The sequence below is a fragment of the Talpa occidentalis genome, unplaced genomic scaffold (assembly GCF_014898055.3).
Source record: "Talpa occidentalis isolate TD23 unplaced genomic scaffold, MPIMG_talOcc4v2.1 talOcc4.12, whole genome shotgun sequence".
Classification (NCBI taxonomy): domain Eukaryota; kingdom Metazoa; phylum Chordata; class Mammalia; order Eulipotyphla; family Talpidae; genus Talpa; species Talpa occidentalis.
In genome coordinates, this window is record NW_023601212.1 from 43,231,480 (window position 1) to 43,248,639 (window position 17,160).

General features: G+C 43.1%; 1 protein-coding gene across 1 annotated transcript in view; it reads right to left on the bottom strand.

Annotated features, from left to right (window-relative positions):
* LOC129145541 (G-protein coupled receptor 176-like) overlaps window positions 1-16,759 on the bottom strand; it is a 28,923-nt gene extending 12,164 nt beyond the window's left edge. Inside the window, exons 1-2 of the mRNA XM_054693907.1 lie at window positions 16,752-16,759; window positions 14,962-14,979 (exon numbers count right to left, since the gene is read on the bottom strand). Of these exons, the coding sequence (XP_054549882.1) occupies window positions 14,962-14,979; window positions 16,752-16,759 (26 nt within the window). The remainder of the gene's footprint in view (window positions 1-14,961; window positions 14,980-16,751) is intronic.
* Between the last annotated feature and the right edge of the window lie 401 nt (window positions 16,760-17,160).

Here is a 17,160-nt window from a genome sequence, read left to right on the forward strand (position 1 = left end):
ATTTTCCATATAAGTCACTTATTTCTCATAAAATAAATGTATTATTATACCCACTGTAATCATGAAATGCTAGAAGCCAAAGGGAAAGGCAGGAAGCTGTTGATGAATGAGATCTTTTACACTTCAATAGATTGGAGCAAATTACATATGATGACAGCAGCTAAGATACAAGATTTATTTCCAAATGAACATCCTTTTGAAAGAGAATGGAAAGAGAAAACAACAGTCATCATAAAACGTTGGAAATAAGTCATCCAAGGAATTCTATATTATCTGATCAGAGCTAACTGGTCTATATAATCCTCTGTTAAATAACCACAGAATCGTACCCTGTTCTTCCAGAAATGTCTTCACACTGTATCCAAAAGCCCTAATTGCAGTTATCAACACTAAACCATCTACCAATTTCAATACAAATATCACCAATTCCAACCAAGCTGAAGCTACAGCATGATCTAGATTATACAATTCTAGATTTTTCAGCAGCATTGATACATGAAGTGGTCTTTGATCGGTAGCCTCTTGTGGCTTCCCAAAGCCCACAGTGTGCTGCTTTTTCTCCCTCCTCCCAATTCTCCCCCTCTTGCTATTCCTAGGCTTGCAGGCCCTCCTCCAACCTCTCTCCACAGTCTTTCTCTCCATTACATTATCCATTCAGTGGCTTTTCATGGAAATGCTCCCATGGAAGCATTTCATGGAAATCACTCCCACATTCATGTTCCAAACAGGTTTCTCCTTTCAACTCCAGTCTCCAATTTCCATCTTGATAGCCCTGTCTTTAACCCCTGTGCCACCAGGTAGGACCCATTTTAAAGTAATGTGTAAATTTTAAAATAACAGAAAGTGACTGTAAGGAAAGAACAGATTTTAACCTGCCTAACTTTACACATTAAAATCCTAAAGTATTTTAATATTCTAATTGCAGGCTATATCTACTATTCAAAAACATGGTAAACATTATGCAATTAAGTATAAATACAAGCTAACTTTTTCAACTGTTGTTACTGGAAAGATATCAGATCATATACCACTTCACATCTGGAATAATTGTGTAGACACACTGTGTATTTGGAGATTGTGTTTTGGGATGAGATACGTTGGACATGGGTATTTACATTTCCAACATCTGGGTCAGTATAGAGACAAGCTAATGATAAAAGAACTTCTTGGCAAACCACTTCTCGATAAGTGGGGAATTGAGAACGCTTGGCATCTGTAATTGAAGTAATTTGTGAGAAGCCACATTACTTAGATAGCTGTAACTTCCACTATTTCATCATTAAGATTATAATCCATTCATCAATTTATACTCACAAATACATTATTGTTCCAAATAAGTAAGAACTTAAAACACTCAAATCGCTAAGTATGACTACAATAGTCTGTTCCATTCATTTGTCTTTCGGATATTTGGTGAAATTACTGCAGCCTAGAGCCAAACAACTAACACCATCTTTAGTTTTGTTTATTGTAATAAAGAAAGTGTGTTAATGAAAAAGTACAAGCATAGACAATAGAAATTAATGTGCTATGACATAAAAGTTTGCTTAAAAATCAAGGCAAGTACAGTAAAAGCTAATGCCCTTAAATGAGCATCCTGTAATGTAAATCTAACAACTATTCAAATCATTTTTATTGAAGTGTATCTTTAAATGATCCAACATGAAAAATAACAGCAATATGCTCAAGACTGACTAAATGGAAATAAATAAATTTTGGTCAGTATTTAAAAGTTATTCTGTATAATCACAGGAAACAGTAATTTAAAATTATCTGCATATCTGTTTTTTCATTTTTATATCCAAGTTTCATTTAATCTAATTCTAGTATTGTAAATTATTATACACAATTCCTTTCTAAAACATCATTTTGATTCAAATAAAAATAAACCCTCACTATCACTTACATAATAGGATACATAGGTGTACACAGATAATAGACAGTACATGGTATAAGAACACATTAAATGGTTTATACCAAGTTATATGGTAGTATATGGAAAAATGTGGGAAATAGAAATATTATTATATTTTATATATGATGTAATAAATAATATCATTAATTTTAACAGTGTGTAATATTGCCTGTTATAAATCAGTTAGGAGGTCTTCAAAAAATATAGTATATATTTCATACTGTTTGTAAACAGTACATTTTAAAATATGCTAACTTACCAACAAATAAATCTTCAATGGATTAGGAAAAATGTATAACAATTTCCATCTTATATTGAAGAAAGATTTTCAAGTAAGCACCTTATGACTTAGTATCAGAACACATTGTTTACGCTAATTTTTTCTAATTACCTGAAAGCATTTTTCTAATTACGTAAGCATTTGTTGGACTAAGTTAAAAAATAGTCCAAGGTCATGTTGCTCCTGTGAAATGTTCAAAAACAGGATACAAAAACAGATGTTCCATTTCAAAGTAAGGATATCCTGTTTTGAATATTGAGCATTAAAATCACTGCCAAATTGAGGAATGCCCTTTTAAAAAAGATTTATCTGTTTTTGCATACAAAACTGGAATACAGGCCAGAGTTGCAGGGGGTGAGAGGACTCAACAGAGACAGAGTGGGGAGCAGAACAGGTGGATCCACTGAAACGCACTGCTGAGGGGAGCAGCGGGGAGATAGGAGAGGTCTGCTGCCCCAAGAGGGTCAGCTCCTTGGCTTAGGATCAAACTCTTGCACATTTGCCTTAGTGGCTGGTGATAGCTTCATAGCATAGAGACTTAACTCCTGCACCACCAGGAAGGCCCTGAATAATACAATTCTAAGCCAGAATAAACTAGGGTTGGATGGGTGAATTCTACCAAACTTTTAAATAAACTTTCTTTTAAAGATTTATTTGTTCATGCACACAAGAACTCAGGCACAGTCCAGAGGTGCAGGGGGTGAGAGGATTCACCAGAGACAGAGTGGTGGAGCAGAAAAGGCAGACTAATTGAAAGCCACTGCTGAGGGAGCATCGGGTGAGTCAGGAATGGTCTGCTGCCCCATGTGGATCACTTCCTTGGTTGTCTGGGGATGGAAATCCTGCTGCAGAGGCTGCCTATAGCTTCACAGTGCTGTGCTTAACTCCTCATGCCACCAGGGAGGCCCCACTTTTTTTTTTTTTTTAAAGATTTGTTTATTTATGTTTATACAAGAGCTGGGGTACTGGCCTGAGGTGCAAGAGGGTAAGAGGATTCACCAGAGACAGAGTGGGGAACAGAACAGGCAGACGGACCAAAATACATTGCTGAGGGGAGCAGCGGGCAAGTCAGGAGAGGTCTGCTGCGCCATGTGTGTAGCTCCCTGGCCAGCCTGGATCAAGCCTGCGGTGCTACAGAGGCTGCAGACAGCTTCACAGCGCTGGCCTCAACCCGCTGAGCCACTGGGGAGCCCCCAGGAGGCCCCACTTTTGAAGACATTGTACCAATTATCTACAGCTCTGAGTGTCTTTCTGATTGTAGAAGGTACATGAACACTTCATACCTATAGAGGCATACACATGCACACTCATGGACAGACTCACATACACACACTTGCACAGACACAGTGCAAGACATGCACATACACCTAAAAAAATAGTGCAAATACCTAATTACATACTTATTGGTAGCTCTGCTTCACTCTCCTATTTCACTGTATTATCACCATGTGACCACTGTGACTTTTCTAAAATTTTCTAAATTTTCTAATATTTTCACTGCTGATTACAAGAATTTTAAAGGAGGGGCCTCCCCGGTGGCTCAGCGGGTTGAGTGCCACTCTGTGAAGCTGTCCACAGCCTCCGCAGCGCTGGTTCAATTCCCAGCCAGCTAGGGAGAATCCCACATGGTGACCTCTCCTGTCTCACCTGCTGCTCCCCTCAGCAGTGCCTTCAGTCCATCTGCCCGTTCTGCTCCCTGCTCTGTCTGGTGAATCCTCTCACCCTCCCACCACTCTGGCCTGTACCTCAGCTCTTGTATAAAAATTTTAAAAAAGAATTTTAAAGGAAATTTAGGTATCTGATGACCGATGTGTTGGAAGTGTGGGCGCATTCATAAATGTGAAGCAAACACAGTTGGTTTCAAATACCAATTTGATGTGTCATGGGATAGACATTTTAACTAAACAATTCATCAGACTGTCTCCTTCAGGCAGAGAAAGAGCATTCAGATGCCTCCATGCCCCTGCAGGCAGAGCAGGTCACCTGCAGGTGCCCCCTGCAGTGGGGAGCCAGTGTGTCCATGGTGGCTGCCTCCTCGGGCCATCTGGCTCCTGCATTGGAAGAGAAGAGCCAATAAAGCCCCAGCACAGAGTTACCTGGTTAGAGGCTCTTTTGTCAGATGGAAACCATGAGGCCCTACCGAGCTGCCACTAGCTGGCAGGTAAGCGATTCTCCAACTTGGAAACTCCGTTTTTAAAAGGGGCCCAATCCAGGGGGACTTGCTACGGTGGATGTCAGTCCCTGACAGCGCCACTCAGTTTGAAGAGCTCCTGCATTGTCTGCGCCATCTGTGTGCCCAGGAGCCATCAGCAGGGCTCTCTCAGCAAGGGGCTGGGTGGCACTCATGGGATAGAGCCTAAGATGGGGAAGCGAGGCCCTGAGGTTCCAGCCTCTGGCCCTGGAGCCTCTGGAGGCTCCACCCACACAGCTCCACTCCCATCCCAGGGCCCTGCACCTGCTCAGCTGCCCAAACCCCTCCTATCCCCCCCTTCACTTGCTCTGCTCCCCTCCAGGTGCTTCACCAGTTCCGTTGCCCTCCTGACCCTTCACCAGCTCTGCTCCTTGGACTTCTGTGCTCCCGGACATCCGTGCTCCATGTCTATGTGTCTCATGCTTCTCCTGGCCCCTCTGGCTGGGCCCAGTCCCTGACCCCTCTCCAGAGCCTCAGCCTCCTCTGGTGTGCTCCTGTTCACCATGGCCACTGTGTGTGTGTGTGTGTGTGTGTGTGTGTGTGTTTGGGGTGGGGGGTGGTGAATTCTGCGGAGTGTGGTGGTAATAGTCTTAGTCTCCAGTTGTATGAACTCTGTGGTGGTGTTTTACATGGAAATTCCAAGAAAGACCTCTTCCAAGGAAGAGCTTGGGGGCTGCGAATTCCTGGGTGCCACAGTAGGTCCTCAGCAGCGCTGCCCCGGAACACAGAAAAAGCAAAATTTTAAAATGGTGCTGATTATTCTTTTAGCTCTCGCCTTGCCACCTTGGCCTGAATTATGGGTGGAATCTGAATTGCAGCATTGTGTTCATGGCCCAGTCTTTCTGCAGGGGCCACTGCATTGCTGAACAGGAGGCGCCAGCCTCTTCTTCCCGCAGGTCTTAGGTGGGTTCTGGAGGGCTTGGGGGCTGGGCTGGTTTTGCGCCTGTATTCCTGATCCCCCTCCAGGTGCGGGCCTGGCAAGGCGGTAGTGATGTGTTTCTTGGGGCCCTCCAGCTGGGGGGTTGTCACCGAGGTGGTGCTGTGCTCTCTGATGGTCTCCAGAAGGCGGCCTGGCAAGGTGGCGGTGCTCCGCCCCCAGGCATTCTCCATCAGGGGACCTGACCCAGAGGTGGTGCTGGGTTCCTGGGTGTCCTCCAAAGCCAGGCCACCATGGGCCCCAACGGGACCGAAGGCCTTGAGGAAGGCGGGGCCCCGGCCCTGCTCCCCCGCCTCCTGCCGCCTGGAGCGCAGTATCCGGGAGGTCCCCATAACCTCATCATATTTTCCCTCCGAAACCGCCCTGTCAATGTCTCCTCTTTGGAATCCCAGGCCGACCATGACTTCCGTCGTGGCCTCGTCGTGGTGGCCGTGGGACGGCTCGCTGCAGGGCAGGGGTCCGTTCTCCAGTCCCACCCAGGGGTGCTGGGTGACACTTTCCAGGGTGCTCCGTGTCTGGGGGTCCCAAGCCATCATCTGCCTTAGCAGGTCCCGGCACTGCTCCGAGAGGTAGTCAGGCTCGGGGTAGAAACCGCTCAGCACCATCGCCCGCAGCTCCGAGGGGCTGGTCCCCGCGAAGGGCAGCTCCCCGGTCACCATGTTGTAGAGGATCACCCCCAGGCTTCAGAGGTCTGCCGTGGGGCCTCTGTAGTCCTGGCAAAGGAAGAGCTCCGGGGCCGCGAATTCCGGGGTGCCGCAGTAGGTCTTCAGCAGCGAAGCCCCGGAGCACCGGGCGCTGAGACTGAAGAAGTCCGCCAGCTTGATGTTCCCGCGCGCGTCCAGGAGCAGGCTCTCCGGCTTCAGGTCCCGGTGCGCGATGCCGCGCGCGTGGCAGTGGCTGATGGCTGAGAGGATCTGCGGGAAGATCCCGTGGGCCTCGGTCTCCCCCAGGAGCCCGCGCTGTCACAGGTAGTACTCCAGGTCGCCCCCCTGCACCCCACCTCGCGGGCCAGGTACTTCTCGGGCTTGCCGGACCTGGTGATGACCTTTATGGCCACCTCCTTGCCCATGGGCACGTGCAGCGCCAGCTTCACCTTGGTGTGGGTGCAGTCCCCCAGCGTCCGGAGCATCACGTAGTTTGTCAGTGTCATTCCCTTGGCTGACAGGTGCCTCGGTATAGTGAGTGTGGACCCGCTCTCTACTCTCACAGGCCCTGACTGTCTAGAGCCCTCACAGCACTAGCTCTGCTAGTATATTAACAAATGCACTGTTAACCTAGTGTTAACAGCACTCGAAAAGGACGCGCTAAGCTAATTAAATGCTAAGAGTGCTAACTTAACTCTACCAGCAATACTAACTATGCTAACCTAACTAATACTAACTACACTAAAAAAATTAATGAAAATACACAACCAAAAAAACTACCAACGAGATAAAACTATAAAAATATGATAAAAACAAACCAATAACAAACTAAGCACTAAAATTAAGAATAAAACATAGAACAACAACAAAGACAAAAAGAACAAACCACAAGGGAACAAACAACAATTACAAACTAACAACTAAAATAAAAAAATAGACAAACGACAAAGGTGAAAAAACAACACACAAAAAAATAACACAAGGGAAAATGGGGGAAATCAAAAAAAAGAAAAATTAAAAAATTATAAACTCAAATAAAAAAATTAAAATAAAAAATAACATAAAAATTAGCAAATAATAAAAAACTAAAGGAAAATAAGAAAAAAAATAACTAAAATAAATAACTAAAATAAATAAGTAAATAATAAGAAAATAAACCAAAAGAAAACCCAGTAAACCAACACATGCTCTCTCCGTCGGAGTCCACAGGTCACTATCCCAATGCTTCCTGTCTCCTAAGGACACAGCCTCACTCTGGACAGGGCTTGTGTAGGCTCTGCTGGTGACATCACAGTGGCTCTTTATGGAGTCAGAGCCAGAGGCCACAGCCCTCGGCAGAGGGGCACCCCAGTGGCTTTTCAGCCTTCACGAAAAAGCAACCACCAAGAGGTGTGCTGATAGGACTTACTAGAGACTAAAATTTACCCAGTTCAAAAAACCCATAGGATGCTTGTGAGGCCGTTTCCTTTGTAGTGAGAAAACCTGTCCTAGGTTTTGGCTTTTAAAGGTCTCTCCATACAGTCACTCCCTCAAACTCTGATGGCGTCTCCACATGACACGACACCATCAACTGACATAATAAACAACATAATGTTGGCCTCATGAGATGCAACAAAATCCGTTCTTCACATCCTAACATTGAAAACTCTCTGGGACTTGGTTCTCCCCGATTTGTGCCAATGAGCCGAGTGATCCCATTGTCAACCTCGCAGGCTAGAGGCCGGGGCGGCTTTGGCAGGTCGGCAGATGGTGTAAAGCTCCGGCCTGTAGGTTCCCTCCTTCCCCGTATCTGCTGCTCTTCTGTCTTGCCTGCTGGGGTGAGTGCAGAGCCCCTTCCCTCGCTGTCAAGAGTGTCACCAGCAGCATGGCACGGGGTGTTTGTCTGTCATCCCGTGCTGTGGGGACACCCTCTGACCTACTCAGAAGGGGCTAGGAGTAGCTGGGGCTGGTCAGCTCCCACCGAGATTTCTGGTTTAGAAATATCTGCTTCTGGGCCTCCCCATTGACACAGTGGGTTGAGCCCAACACTGTTGAGCTGTCTGCAGCCTCTGCAATGCCAGTTTGATTCCCAGCCTGCCGGAGAGATGCCCACATAGCGTCGAAGACCTCTCCAGTCTCGCCCGCTGCTCCCCTCAGCAGTGTATTTCAGTCAGTCTGCCTCTTCTGCTCTCCACTCTGTCGCTGATGAATCCTCTCACCCTCCTGCACCTCTGGCATGTACCTCAGTTCACATATAATTAAATCTTTAAAAAAAACAAAAACAAAAGAAAAATCTGCTTGTTGCTCAAACTTGGGGTTGGGGAGCAGTGGTTTGCAAAGGACAGGTCCAGATGCTGTGACCCTGAGCCTTGGCAGGAATTGCCTGGCTTCTGGAAATGGTGGGTTCGTGTGAACAATGGGGGTCTGCTGCTGCTCAGGCTGCAGGTTCCTTTCACCCCCTCCACCCTCCCTGCCCCCAAGGCCTACCCTGATCATTCATGTACAGTATCAGCGGAGGACCAAGTCTCACCTGAGCAGCCTGGAGCGCAGCCAGAGCCCTGAACCTCAGATGCGTTGGCTCAGGGGTGTCGGTTCTGATATTGCTCCAGTGACTCATTTGTCTCAGGGTGTGAGACATTGTGCTGCTCCCTCCTGCCAACTGTTGCTGCTCCTGAGTTGCTGCTCAGAGCAGGTCAGGGCCACTTCCGTTTCAATTGCTGACTCCAATGCCCTTTCCATTTTTTCTCTCAGACTTCCATGGCTACTTCATAGCCATAGATGTCCACCCACCCCAGCTACTCTGGCCGGAGTGGGGCTGCTGTTCTGCATCTCTCAGAGGGGAAGTCTCGTGCTCTGTAGCCTGCCTGTGTCCATGACCCGTCTCAGCCTTAAGGGACTGCAAAAATCCACGAAAGTCTCCACATTCTCTTTCCTCTTTGAGAACTGACAATGCACCTACCAGCCTGGGATGGCTGCAAGTCACTGGGCCATGACTGATGCTCCCTCACTGGTTACTCCCACCTTCCTTAAACATCTGCCATCCCGCAACCAATTGAAGAGTGAGAGTATAAATCAGATCATTCGTTCGGTTGCCTCAAGACTTCCCGTGGTCTTACTGTGCTTGAAACTTCACAAAAACTCCTTTTTACAGCCTTCACTGCTCTCGCTGGTCTCAGCCCTGCCCACCCCTGCCTCCTCTCCCTGTATCCAGCCCTCCTGGTTGAGCTGCCTTTCTTTCTTTCTTTTTTTTTAATATATTTTTTTACATCATTTTTCATTTTTGCACATTGTATACATTTTCATCTTGGTTATATTCCCCATACAGTCCCCACCCCCCTTGTTTTGATTCTACTCCCTCATCCCCCTCTTTGTAGTGTGTCTCTGGTTTATAGGTGCTTGTTGATTTTGATTTTTACTTTATTATAATTAGTCTTTTCCTGGTCCCTTATTTAGGTTTTCGAAATTCCTGCTCTGAGTGAGACCATCCAGTATTTTTGTTTTTATTTTTGGCTTATTTTGCTGAGAATGATCCCTTCCAGCTCCATCCTTATTGCTGCAAATTGCATGAGTATCTGTTTTGATTGCTGAGTAATATTCCATTGTGTATATGCACCAAAATCTTCTTGATCCAGTCATCTATTTTGGGGCATTTGGGTGCCCTTCTTTCTGCCACATCCTGTTGCCACCTAGGGCCTTTGTTTTTGTTCTGGCAGAATCCCTCCCCCCATGTCTGCCCCTACCAGCTTTCTGACCTTGCTTTGCTCCAACCCACATGTCACTTCTTACCGCCTTGCAGGCGGGGGCTGCACATTTTGTCCTCAACCACATTCTTTCCTCCCTTCGCAGTATCACCTGCACTAAAACATACTCATACGTTTTCAGAATTTCATGCTACAATGGAATTCCCACCTGTGTCTTCAGCTCCTGAGACAGTTTTGTTTATAGAAAGAATGCTGTTGACTGATCCAAAAGAGTCCTAAAACAAGAACATTCTAAAGAACAGTACATTTGTAATGTCCCCTTGCCTTTTTACATGTGAACATTTTTTCACTCTCCATCGGGAAATAGATTCAAACAGTTTTGACTAGGGAAACTTTGTTTTAAATGATATTTCAAAGTGCTTCAAATGACAAATGTAATGTACGATGTCATGAAGGTTTATATCATCAGCCACATTGAGTTTTTTTTTTTGCTATATTTTAACCTGTTGGCTTAATTTTAGAATTGCCTCACAGTCCAAATCAGTGTCAATATGTGTGTCTAAACAGGGCCTCCCCTGGTGGCACAGCGGTTGAGCGCTGGTCTGCGAAGCTGCCACAGCCTCTGCAGCGCCGGTTCCATCCTGCACCAGCAAGGGTCCCACATGGCACGCAGACCTCTCCTGCCATGCCTGCTGCTCCCCTCAGCAGTGTATTTCATTGGTCTGTCTGTTTTGTTCCCTGCTCTGACTCTGGTGAATTCTCTCACCCTCCCGTGCTTCTGACTGTACCAAGTGCTTGTATAAATAAATAAATAAATCTTTAAAAATAATGATATGTATGTGTAAACATACAAGGAGTCCAGATAGGAAAAGAAGAAGTAAAACTGTCACTATTAGCAGACAATATGATAATATACATAGAGAAAACTAAAAACTCCACAGAAAAACTACTCAAAATAATCATCCAGTTCAGTAAAGTAGTAGTATTCCAAATCAACACGCAAAAATCAGTAGCCTTCCTATACACAATCAATATGAAGAAGAAGAAATCAAGAAAACCATCCCTTTTATAGCTGAAACAAACAAAAAAAAACAAATAATTGGGAATAAACCTAACAAAAGAGGTGAAAGACCTATACAAAGAAAATTATAAAACACTGTTAAAAGAAATAGAAGATGACACAAAGAAATGAAAAGACATCCCCTGCTCATGGATTGGAAGAATTAACATTATTAAAATGGCCATCCTACTGAAAGCAATATACAGATTCAATGCTATTCCAATAAATATCTCAATGACATTCTTCAAAGAAATAGAACAAATACTGATGAAATTTGTATGGAACCACAAAAACCCACAACTAGCCAAAACCCTACTGATGAAAACAATGGAGGAAGGAGGTATCACACTTCCAAACTTCAAGCTATACTACAAAGCCCTAAGAATGAAAACAGCTTGGTATTGGCATAAAAACAGACACACAGACAAATGGAGCCAAATAGAGAGCCCAGAAATAAAACCACACTTATACAGACAACTAATTTTTGACAAAGGAGCAAAGAATATGCAATGGAGCAAAGAAAGTATGTTCAATAAATGATGCTGAAAAAACTGGGTCACTACATGCAAAAGAAAGAAGCTTGACTACTACCTCATACCATGCACAAAAACCAACTCAAAATGGATTAAAGAACAAGACTTAAGACCTGCAACCATAAACTATAAAGAAGGAAATATAGGCAAAACACTACATGCCATACACCTCAGCAACATCTTTAAAGACTCATCACCCAAAGTAGTGATAGTGAAGGCAATGATAAACCGCTAGGACTACACCAAATTAAAGAGCTCCTGTACAGCAAAAGAGACAGTAACCAAAACAAACAGACACCCCACTGACTGGAAGAAAATTTTTGCACACAACGCTAATGATGAAGGACTGATTACAAAAATCTACAAAGATCTGAAGAGACTCAACAAAAACAAAGTAAATAATTCAGTCAAAAAAATGGGCTGAAGAGCTAAAAAAAGGAACTTCTCTAAAGAGGAAATAAATACAAATGGCCAACAGGCACATGAAAAAAATTTCAGCATCACTTGTAATCAGGGAAATGCAAATCAAAACTACAATGAGATACCATCTTATACCAGTGAGAATGGCACATAGTAAAAAACTAGATACAACAAATGTTGGAGAGGATGTGGAGAAAAAGGAACTCTCCTGCACTGCTGGTGTGAGTCCAACCACTATGGAAAGCTGTGTAAAGATTCCTCAACCTGTGGAAGCAGTGCTTCCATGTGATCCATCAATTCCACTCCTAGGTATTTACTCAGAGAACACAGATCATTAATTCAAAAGGGCACCTACACCCCTATGTTTACAGTAGTACTATTTACAATTGTAAGGTATGGAAACAACCCAAATGCCCAAAAATAGATGACTGGATCAAGAAGATGTGGAACATATACACAATGGAATATTACTCATCAATCCAAAATGATAAACTCATGCAATTAGCAGCAACATGGATGGAGCTGGAAGGGATCATGCTCAGTGAAATAAGCTAGAAAGGAAAAGAAAAATACCGGATGGTCTCACTCAGAGCAGGAATTTAGAAACCTAAATAAGGGAACAGGAAAAAGACTAATTATAATAAAGTAAAAATCTAAATCAACAAGAAACAAGCAACTATAAACCAGAGATACACTACAGGAGTGGGGGGAGGAGGGGAGGATGGTTTAGGGTTAAAATAAGGGGGTTGGGGACTGTATGGGGAACATAACCAAGATGAAAATACATACATTGCGCAAAAATGAAAAATGATGTAAAAATATATTAAAAAAACTGCTTGATAAAAGCCCTTGAAATTCTTGGGATACAAGGAACATACCTCAACATCATAAAGGCCATCTATGACAAGCCAACAGCCAGTATCATTCTCAATGGTGAAAAGCTGAAAGCAATTCCATTAAGATCTGGAACAAGACAAGGATGTCCACTCTCACCACTGCTTTTCAATATAATACTGGAAGTCCTAGCCAGAGCAATAAGACAAGAGAAAGACATCCAAGGAATCCAAATAGGTAAAGAAGAAGTCAAACTATCACTATTTGCAGATGATATGATAATATACATAGAGAACCCCAAAAACTCCACAGAAAAACTAATTCAACTCATCAATCAATTCAGTAAAGTGGCAGGATACAAAATCAACACGCAAAAGTCAGTAGCCTTCCTATACACAAACAATAAATCTGAAGAAGAAGAAATCAAAAAAACCATCCCTTTTATTATCAAAACAAAAAAAATCGAATATTTGGGAATAAATCTAACAAAAGAGGTAAAGGACCTATACAAAGAAAACTATAAAACACTGTTAAAAGAAATAGAAGAAGACACAAAGAAATGGAAAGACATCCCCTGCTCATGGATTGGAAGAATAAACATCATTAAAATGGCCATCCTACCAAAAGCAATATACAGATTCAATGCCATTCCAATCAAAATCTCAATGGCATTCTTCAAAGAAATAGAACAATTATTGATGAAATTCATATGGAATCACCAAAAACCCCGAATAGCCAAAGCTCTACTGAAAAAAAAAGAAGGAAATGGAGGCATCACACTCCCAGACTTCAAACTATACTACAAAGCCATAATCATCAAAACTGCATGGTATTGGAACAAGAACAGACATACAGACCAATGGAATTGAATAGAAAATCCAGAAATAAACCCACAGATTTATGGTCAACTAATATTTGACAAAGGAGCAAAGACTATGCATTGGAGCAAAGAAAGTTTGTTCAATAAATGGTGCTGGGAAAACTGGGTCGCTACATGCAAAAGAATGAAGCTTGACCACTACCTCACACCATACACAAAAATCAACTCAAAATGGATTAAAGAACTAGACATAAGACCTGAAACCATAAAATACATAGAAGGAAATATAGGCGAAACACTACGTGATTTGCACATCAAAGACATCTTTACAGACACATCACCCAAAGCAGTGATAGTGGAGAGAAAGATAAACAGCTGGGACTACATCAAATTAAAGAGCTTCTGCACAGCAAAAGAGACAATAACAAAAACAAAGAGAAACCCCACCAACTGGGAGAACATTTTTGCACCCAACACTAATGATAAAGGACTGATCACAAAAATCTGCAAAGAGCTGATGAGACTCAGCAACAACAAAGAAAATAATCCAGTCAAAAAATGGGCAGAAGAGCTAAAAAGAAACTTCTCTGAAGAGGAAATGCAAATGGCCAACAGACATATGAAAAAATGTTCAACATCACTTGTAATCAGGGAAATGCAAATCAAAACTACCATGAGATACCATCTCACACCAGTGAGAATGGCACATATTAAAAAAACTAGCAACAACAAATGTTGGCGAGGGTGTGGAGAAAAAGGAACTCTCCTGCACTGTTGGTGGGAGTGCAAACTGGTCCAACCACTATGGAGAGCTGTGTGGAGATTTCTGGACCTACTAAACATAGAGCTTCCATATGATCCAGCAATTCCACTCCTAGGTATTTACCCAAAGGACACAGAAACATCAATTCCAAAGAGCACCTGCACTCCTATGTTTATAGCAGCACTGTTTACAATAGCTAAGCTTTGGAAACAACCCAAATGCCCAAAAATAGATGACTGGATCAAGAAGATGTGGTACATATATACCATGGAATATTACTCAGCATTCAAAAAAGATAAACACATGCAATTTGCAGCAACATGGATGGCACTGGAAGGGATCATGCTCAGCGAAATAAGCCAAAAAGAAAAAGAAAAATACCGGATGGTCTCACTCATAGCAGGAATCTAGAAAACTTAAATAAGGGACCAGGAAAATGAATATAAGAAAGTGAAAATCAAAATCAACAAAAACTATGAACCAGAGACACTTTTTGGGGGGGGGGGCGGGAGGGAAGGATTGGGGTCAGAATGGGGCGTTTGCAATTGTATGGGGGAATATAAAAATAAAATTTAATATTTAAAAAAAAAAACTGCTTGAGAAAATAAAAAAGAAAGCAGTGAAGTCCTGACACTCATTAATAAATGATTGTTAGACACACTCTCCCATCACTCTGAATAGATTTAGGATTTCTTCAGTGGGGGCTCTGAAGGCATAATAAGAGCAACAGGGTTAATTGTGTTGTTGAGTGTATAAAGAAGCATCCTTATCTTCAGACAGTATGATACACTGAAAATGCAAATGAAATGTTAAATCATAGTCATTTCTTTTGTTCACAAATTTTCAAGTGGGGTTTCTCAGAAAGAAAAAGAAGTTTTCCTTACTGGAATGTAGACAATGTTCTGTATTATTTCCAGGTATACGTATTTCCTCAGATCATGTTTGTTCTTCAATGCATCCCTCTTGTTCTATATTTTGTGTTGATTTCTGGGCCTTCTAATAAACATTAACTTGCTGCTCTTTCTGAGAGAGAATGTTAGGAGGGGAAATGAACCCATCTTTTAGGTAGACCTGGAAGACAAGGAACAAAAGTGCTATATTGTACTGCTTGCAGAATAAAAAAATCTAGCACTACTAAACCTCAAAAAAATGAGCTGACACTGTGTTTTAAACCTAAATGTTAAATGGAAACCTATAGCAGCTCTTCCTGCCCACTTGTGTCTATGCAAGTATACTTTTCTAGCTTTTTCCTAATAAACCTACTTTTTAAATATAAAAAAATATGCACCTATAAAACCCTAAAGGCAAACATAGGAGAAAAAAATTCTACTAGACCTTGGTTTTGGTGACCAGTTTTTTTTTTTTTTTTTTTTTAAGATTTATTTATTTATTTATTTATATAAGCACTGGTTACAGTCAGAAATGTGGGAGGGTGAGAGAATTCACCAGAGCCAGAGCAGGGAACAGAACAGGCAGAGTGAAGAAATACACTGCTGAGGGGAGCAGCAGGCTCGGCAGGAGAGGTCTGTCATGCCATGTGGGACCCTCGCCGGCGGCCGGGGACCAAACTGGCACTGCAGAGGCTGCGCTCAGCTTCACAGGCCAGCGCTCAACCACTGCGCCACCAGGGGAGGCCCTGGTGACCAGTTTTTGTATATAACACCAAAACATGATCGAAGAAAGAAAAAATTGATAAACTGAAGTTTACTCAAATTAAAAATTTCTATCTGCAAGGACATCACTAAGAGAATGGGGGCGGGGGAAAGATGCAGACTGGGAGAAAATAATTGAAAAACACATACTGGATCAAGGACTTGTGTCCAAAATATCCTTAACATCAAAAGTACAATGTTTAAAATGGACAAATGATCTACACAAAAAATATACACTAACTGTAAAGTGAGTATCTGAAAAGATACTCCACACCATTTGTCTTCAGAAAAATGCACACGCATATTAAAATAACAATATGGAACCATGATAGACCTGTGAGAATGACTAAAACTTAAAAAATCCAACAGTTGGTAAGGATGCGAATGATCAGGAAGCTTCATTCTCTACTGGAAGGAATGTAAAATGATACAAGCAGTTGTCACAAAGTTAAACACTCTCACCATACAATCTAGCAATTCTGCTATTTACCTAAAGAAATTGAAATTTTATATCCACAAATAAGCTGCATATAACTGTTTAAAGTGATTTTATTTCTAATCACCAAAGACTATAATTGAAGTTATCTTCAATAGGTGAAGGTATAACACTGTGGTACACCCACAGAATGAAATACTACTTAGCAACAGAAGGAAATCAGAAAGAGGAGCCCAGCTTTGCGTCCGCGGAGGCAAGGCAGAGGTCCTGCCGGGAGTCAAGTCAGATGAGCACACGAAGCATGTGGCTGCATGCTGTGGTATGCCCTCACTAAGACGAGACTGTCCTTTGGTGAGGGCGGTTTCCGGTAAACAGAAATACTGCCAAGCGTCAGGAGGTGCAGCAGGGGTGCCAGGCCTCGGGGGTACCAGGAGCCAGGAGGTGAAGGCCTTGGTCAGGCGCAAGTCCTCAGGGCACAGATCAGAGTAAGCCCAGAGTCAGCCAGGAGTCAAAGCACTGCAGAGGAGGTTTCTGTTGCTGCCAAGTCATCAAGTCCTCTCCCAAGTCCTCAGAAAGTCTGCTTCACCCCATCATAGCGGCTGCCACTTCACCAATCAAATCAGATCAGTGCTTCAGCATCCGAGAAGAGGAAGGGCCAAGTACTTCACAGGCCCTGCCAGACACTGAGTGCTTGTTTAGCAATGCCATCAATGAGAAGGTGGGTGACATGGTGGAGTTTCTGCTCCTCAAGTTTCACACAAAGGAGTCGCCCGCAAAGGCAGAAATGCTGAATGGTATCATCAAAAATTATCAGGACCACTTTCCTGTGATCTTCAGCCAAGCCTCTGAGTGCAGGCAGCTACTGCTTGACACTGACATGAAGTAGACCCCAGCGGCCACTCTTAGATCCTAGAAACACCTTGGATCTCACCCTCAATGAGATGAGCAGATCATGCCCAAGACAGGCCTCTAGATAAATACCCTGGGTGTGAGCT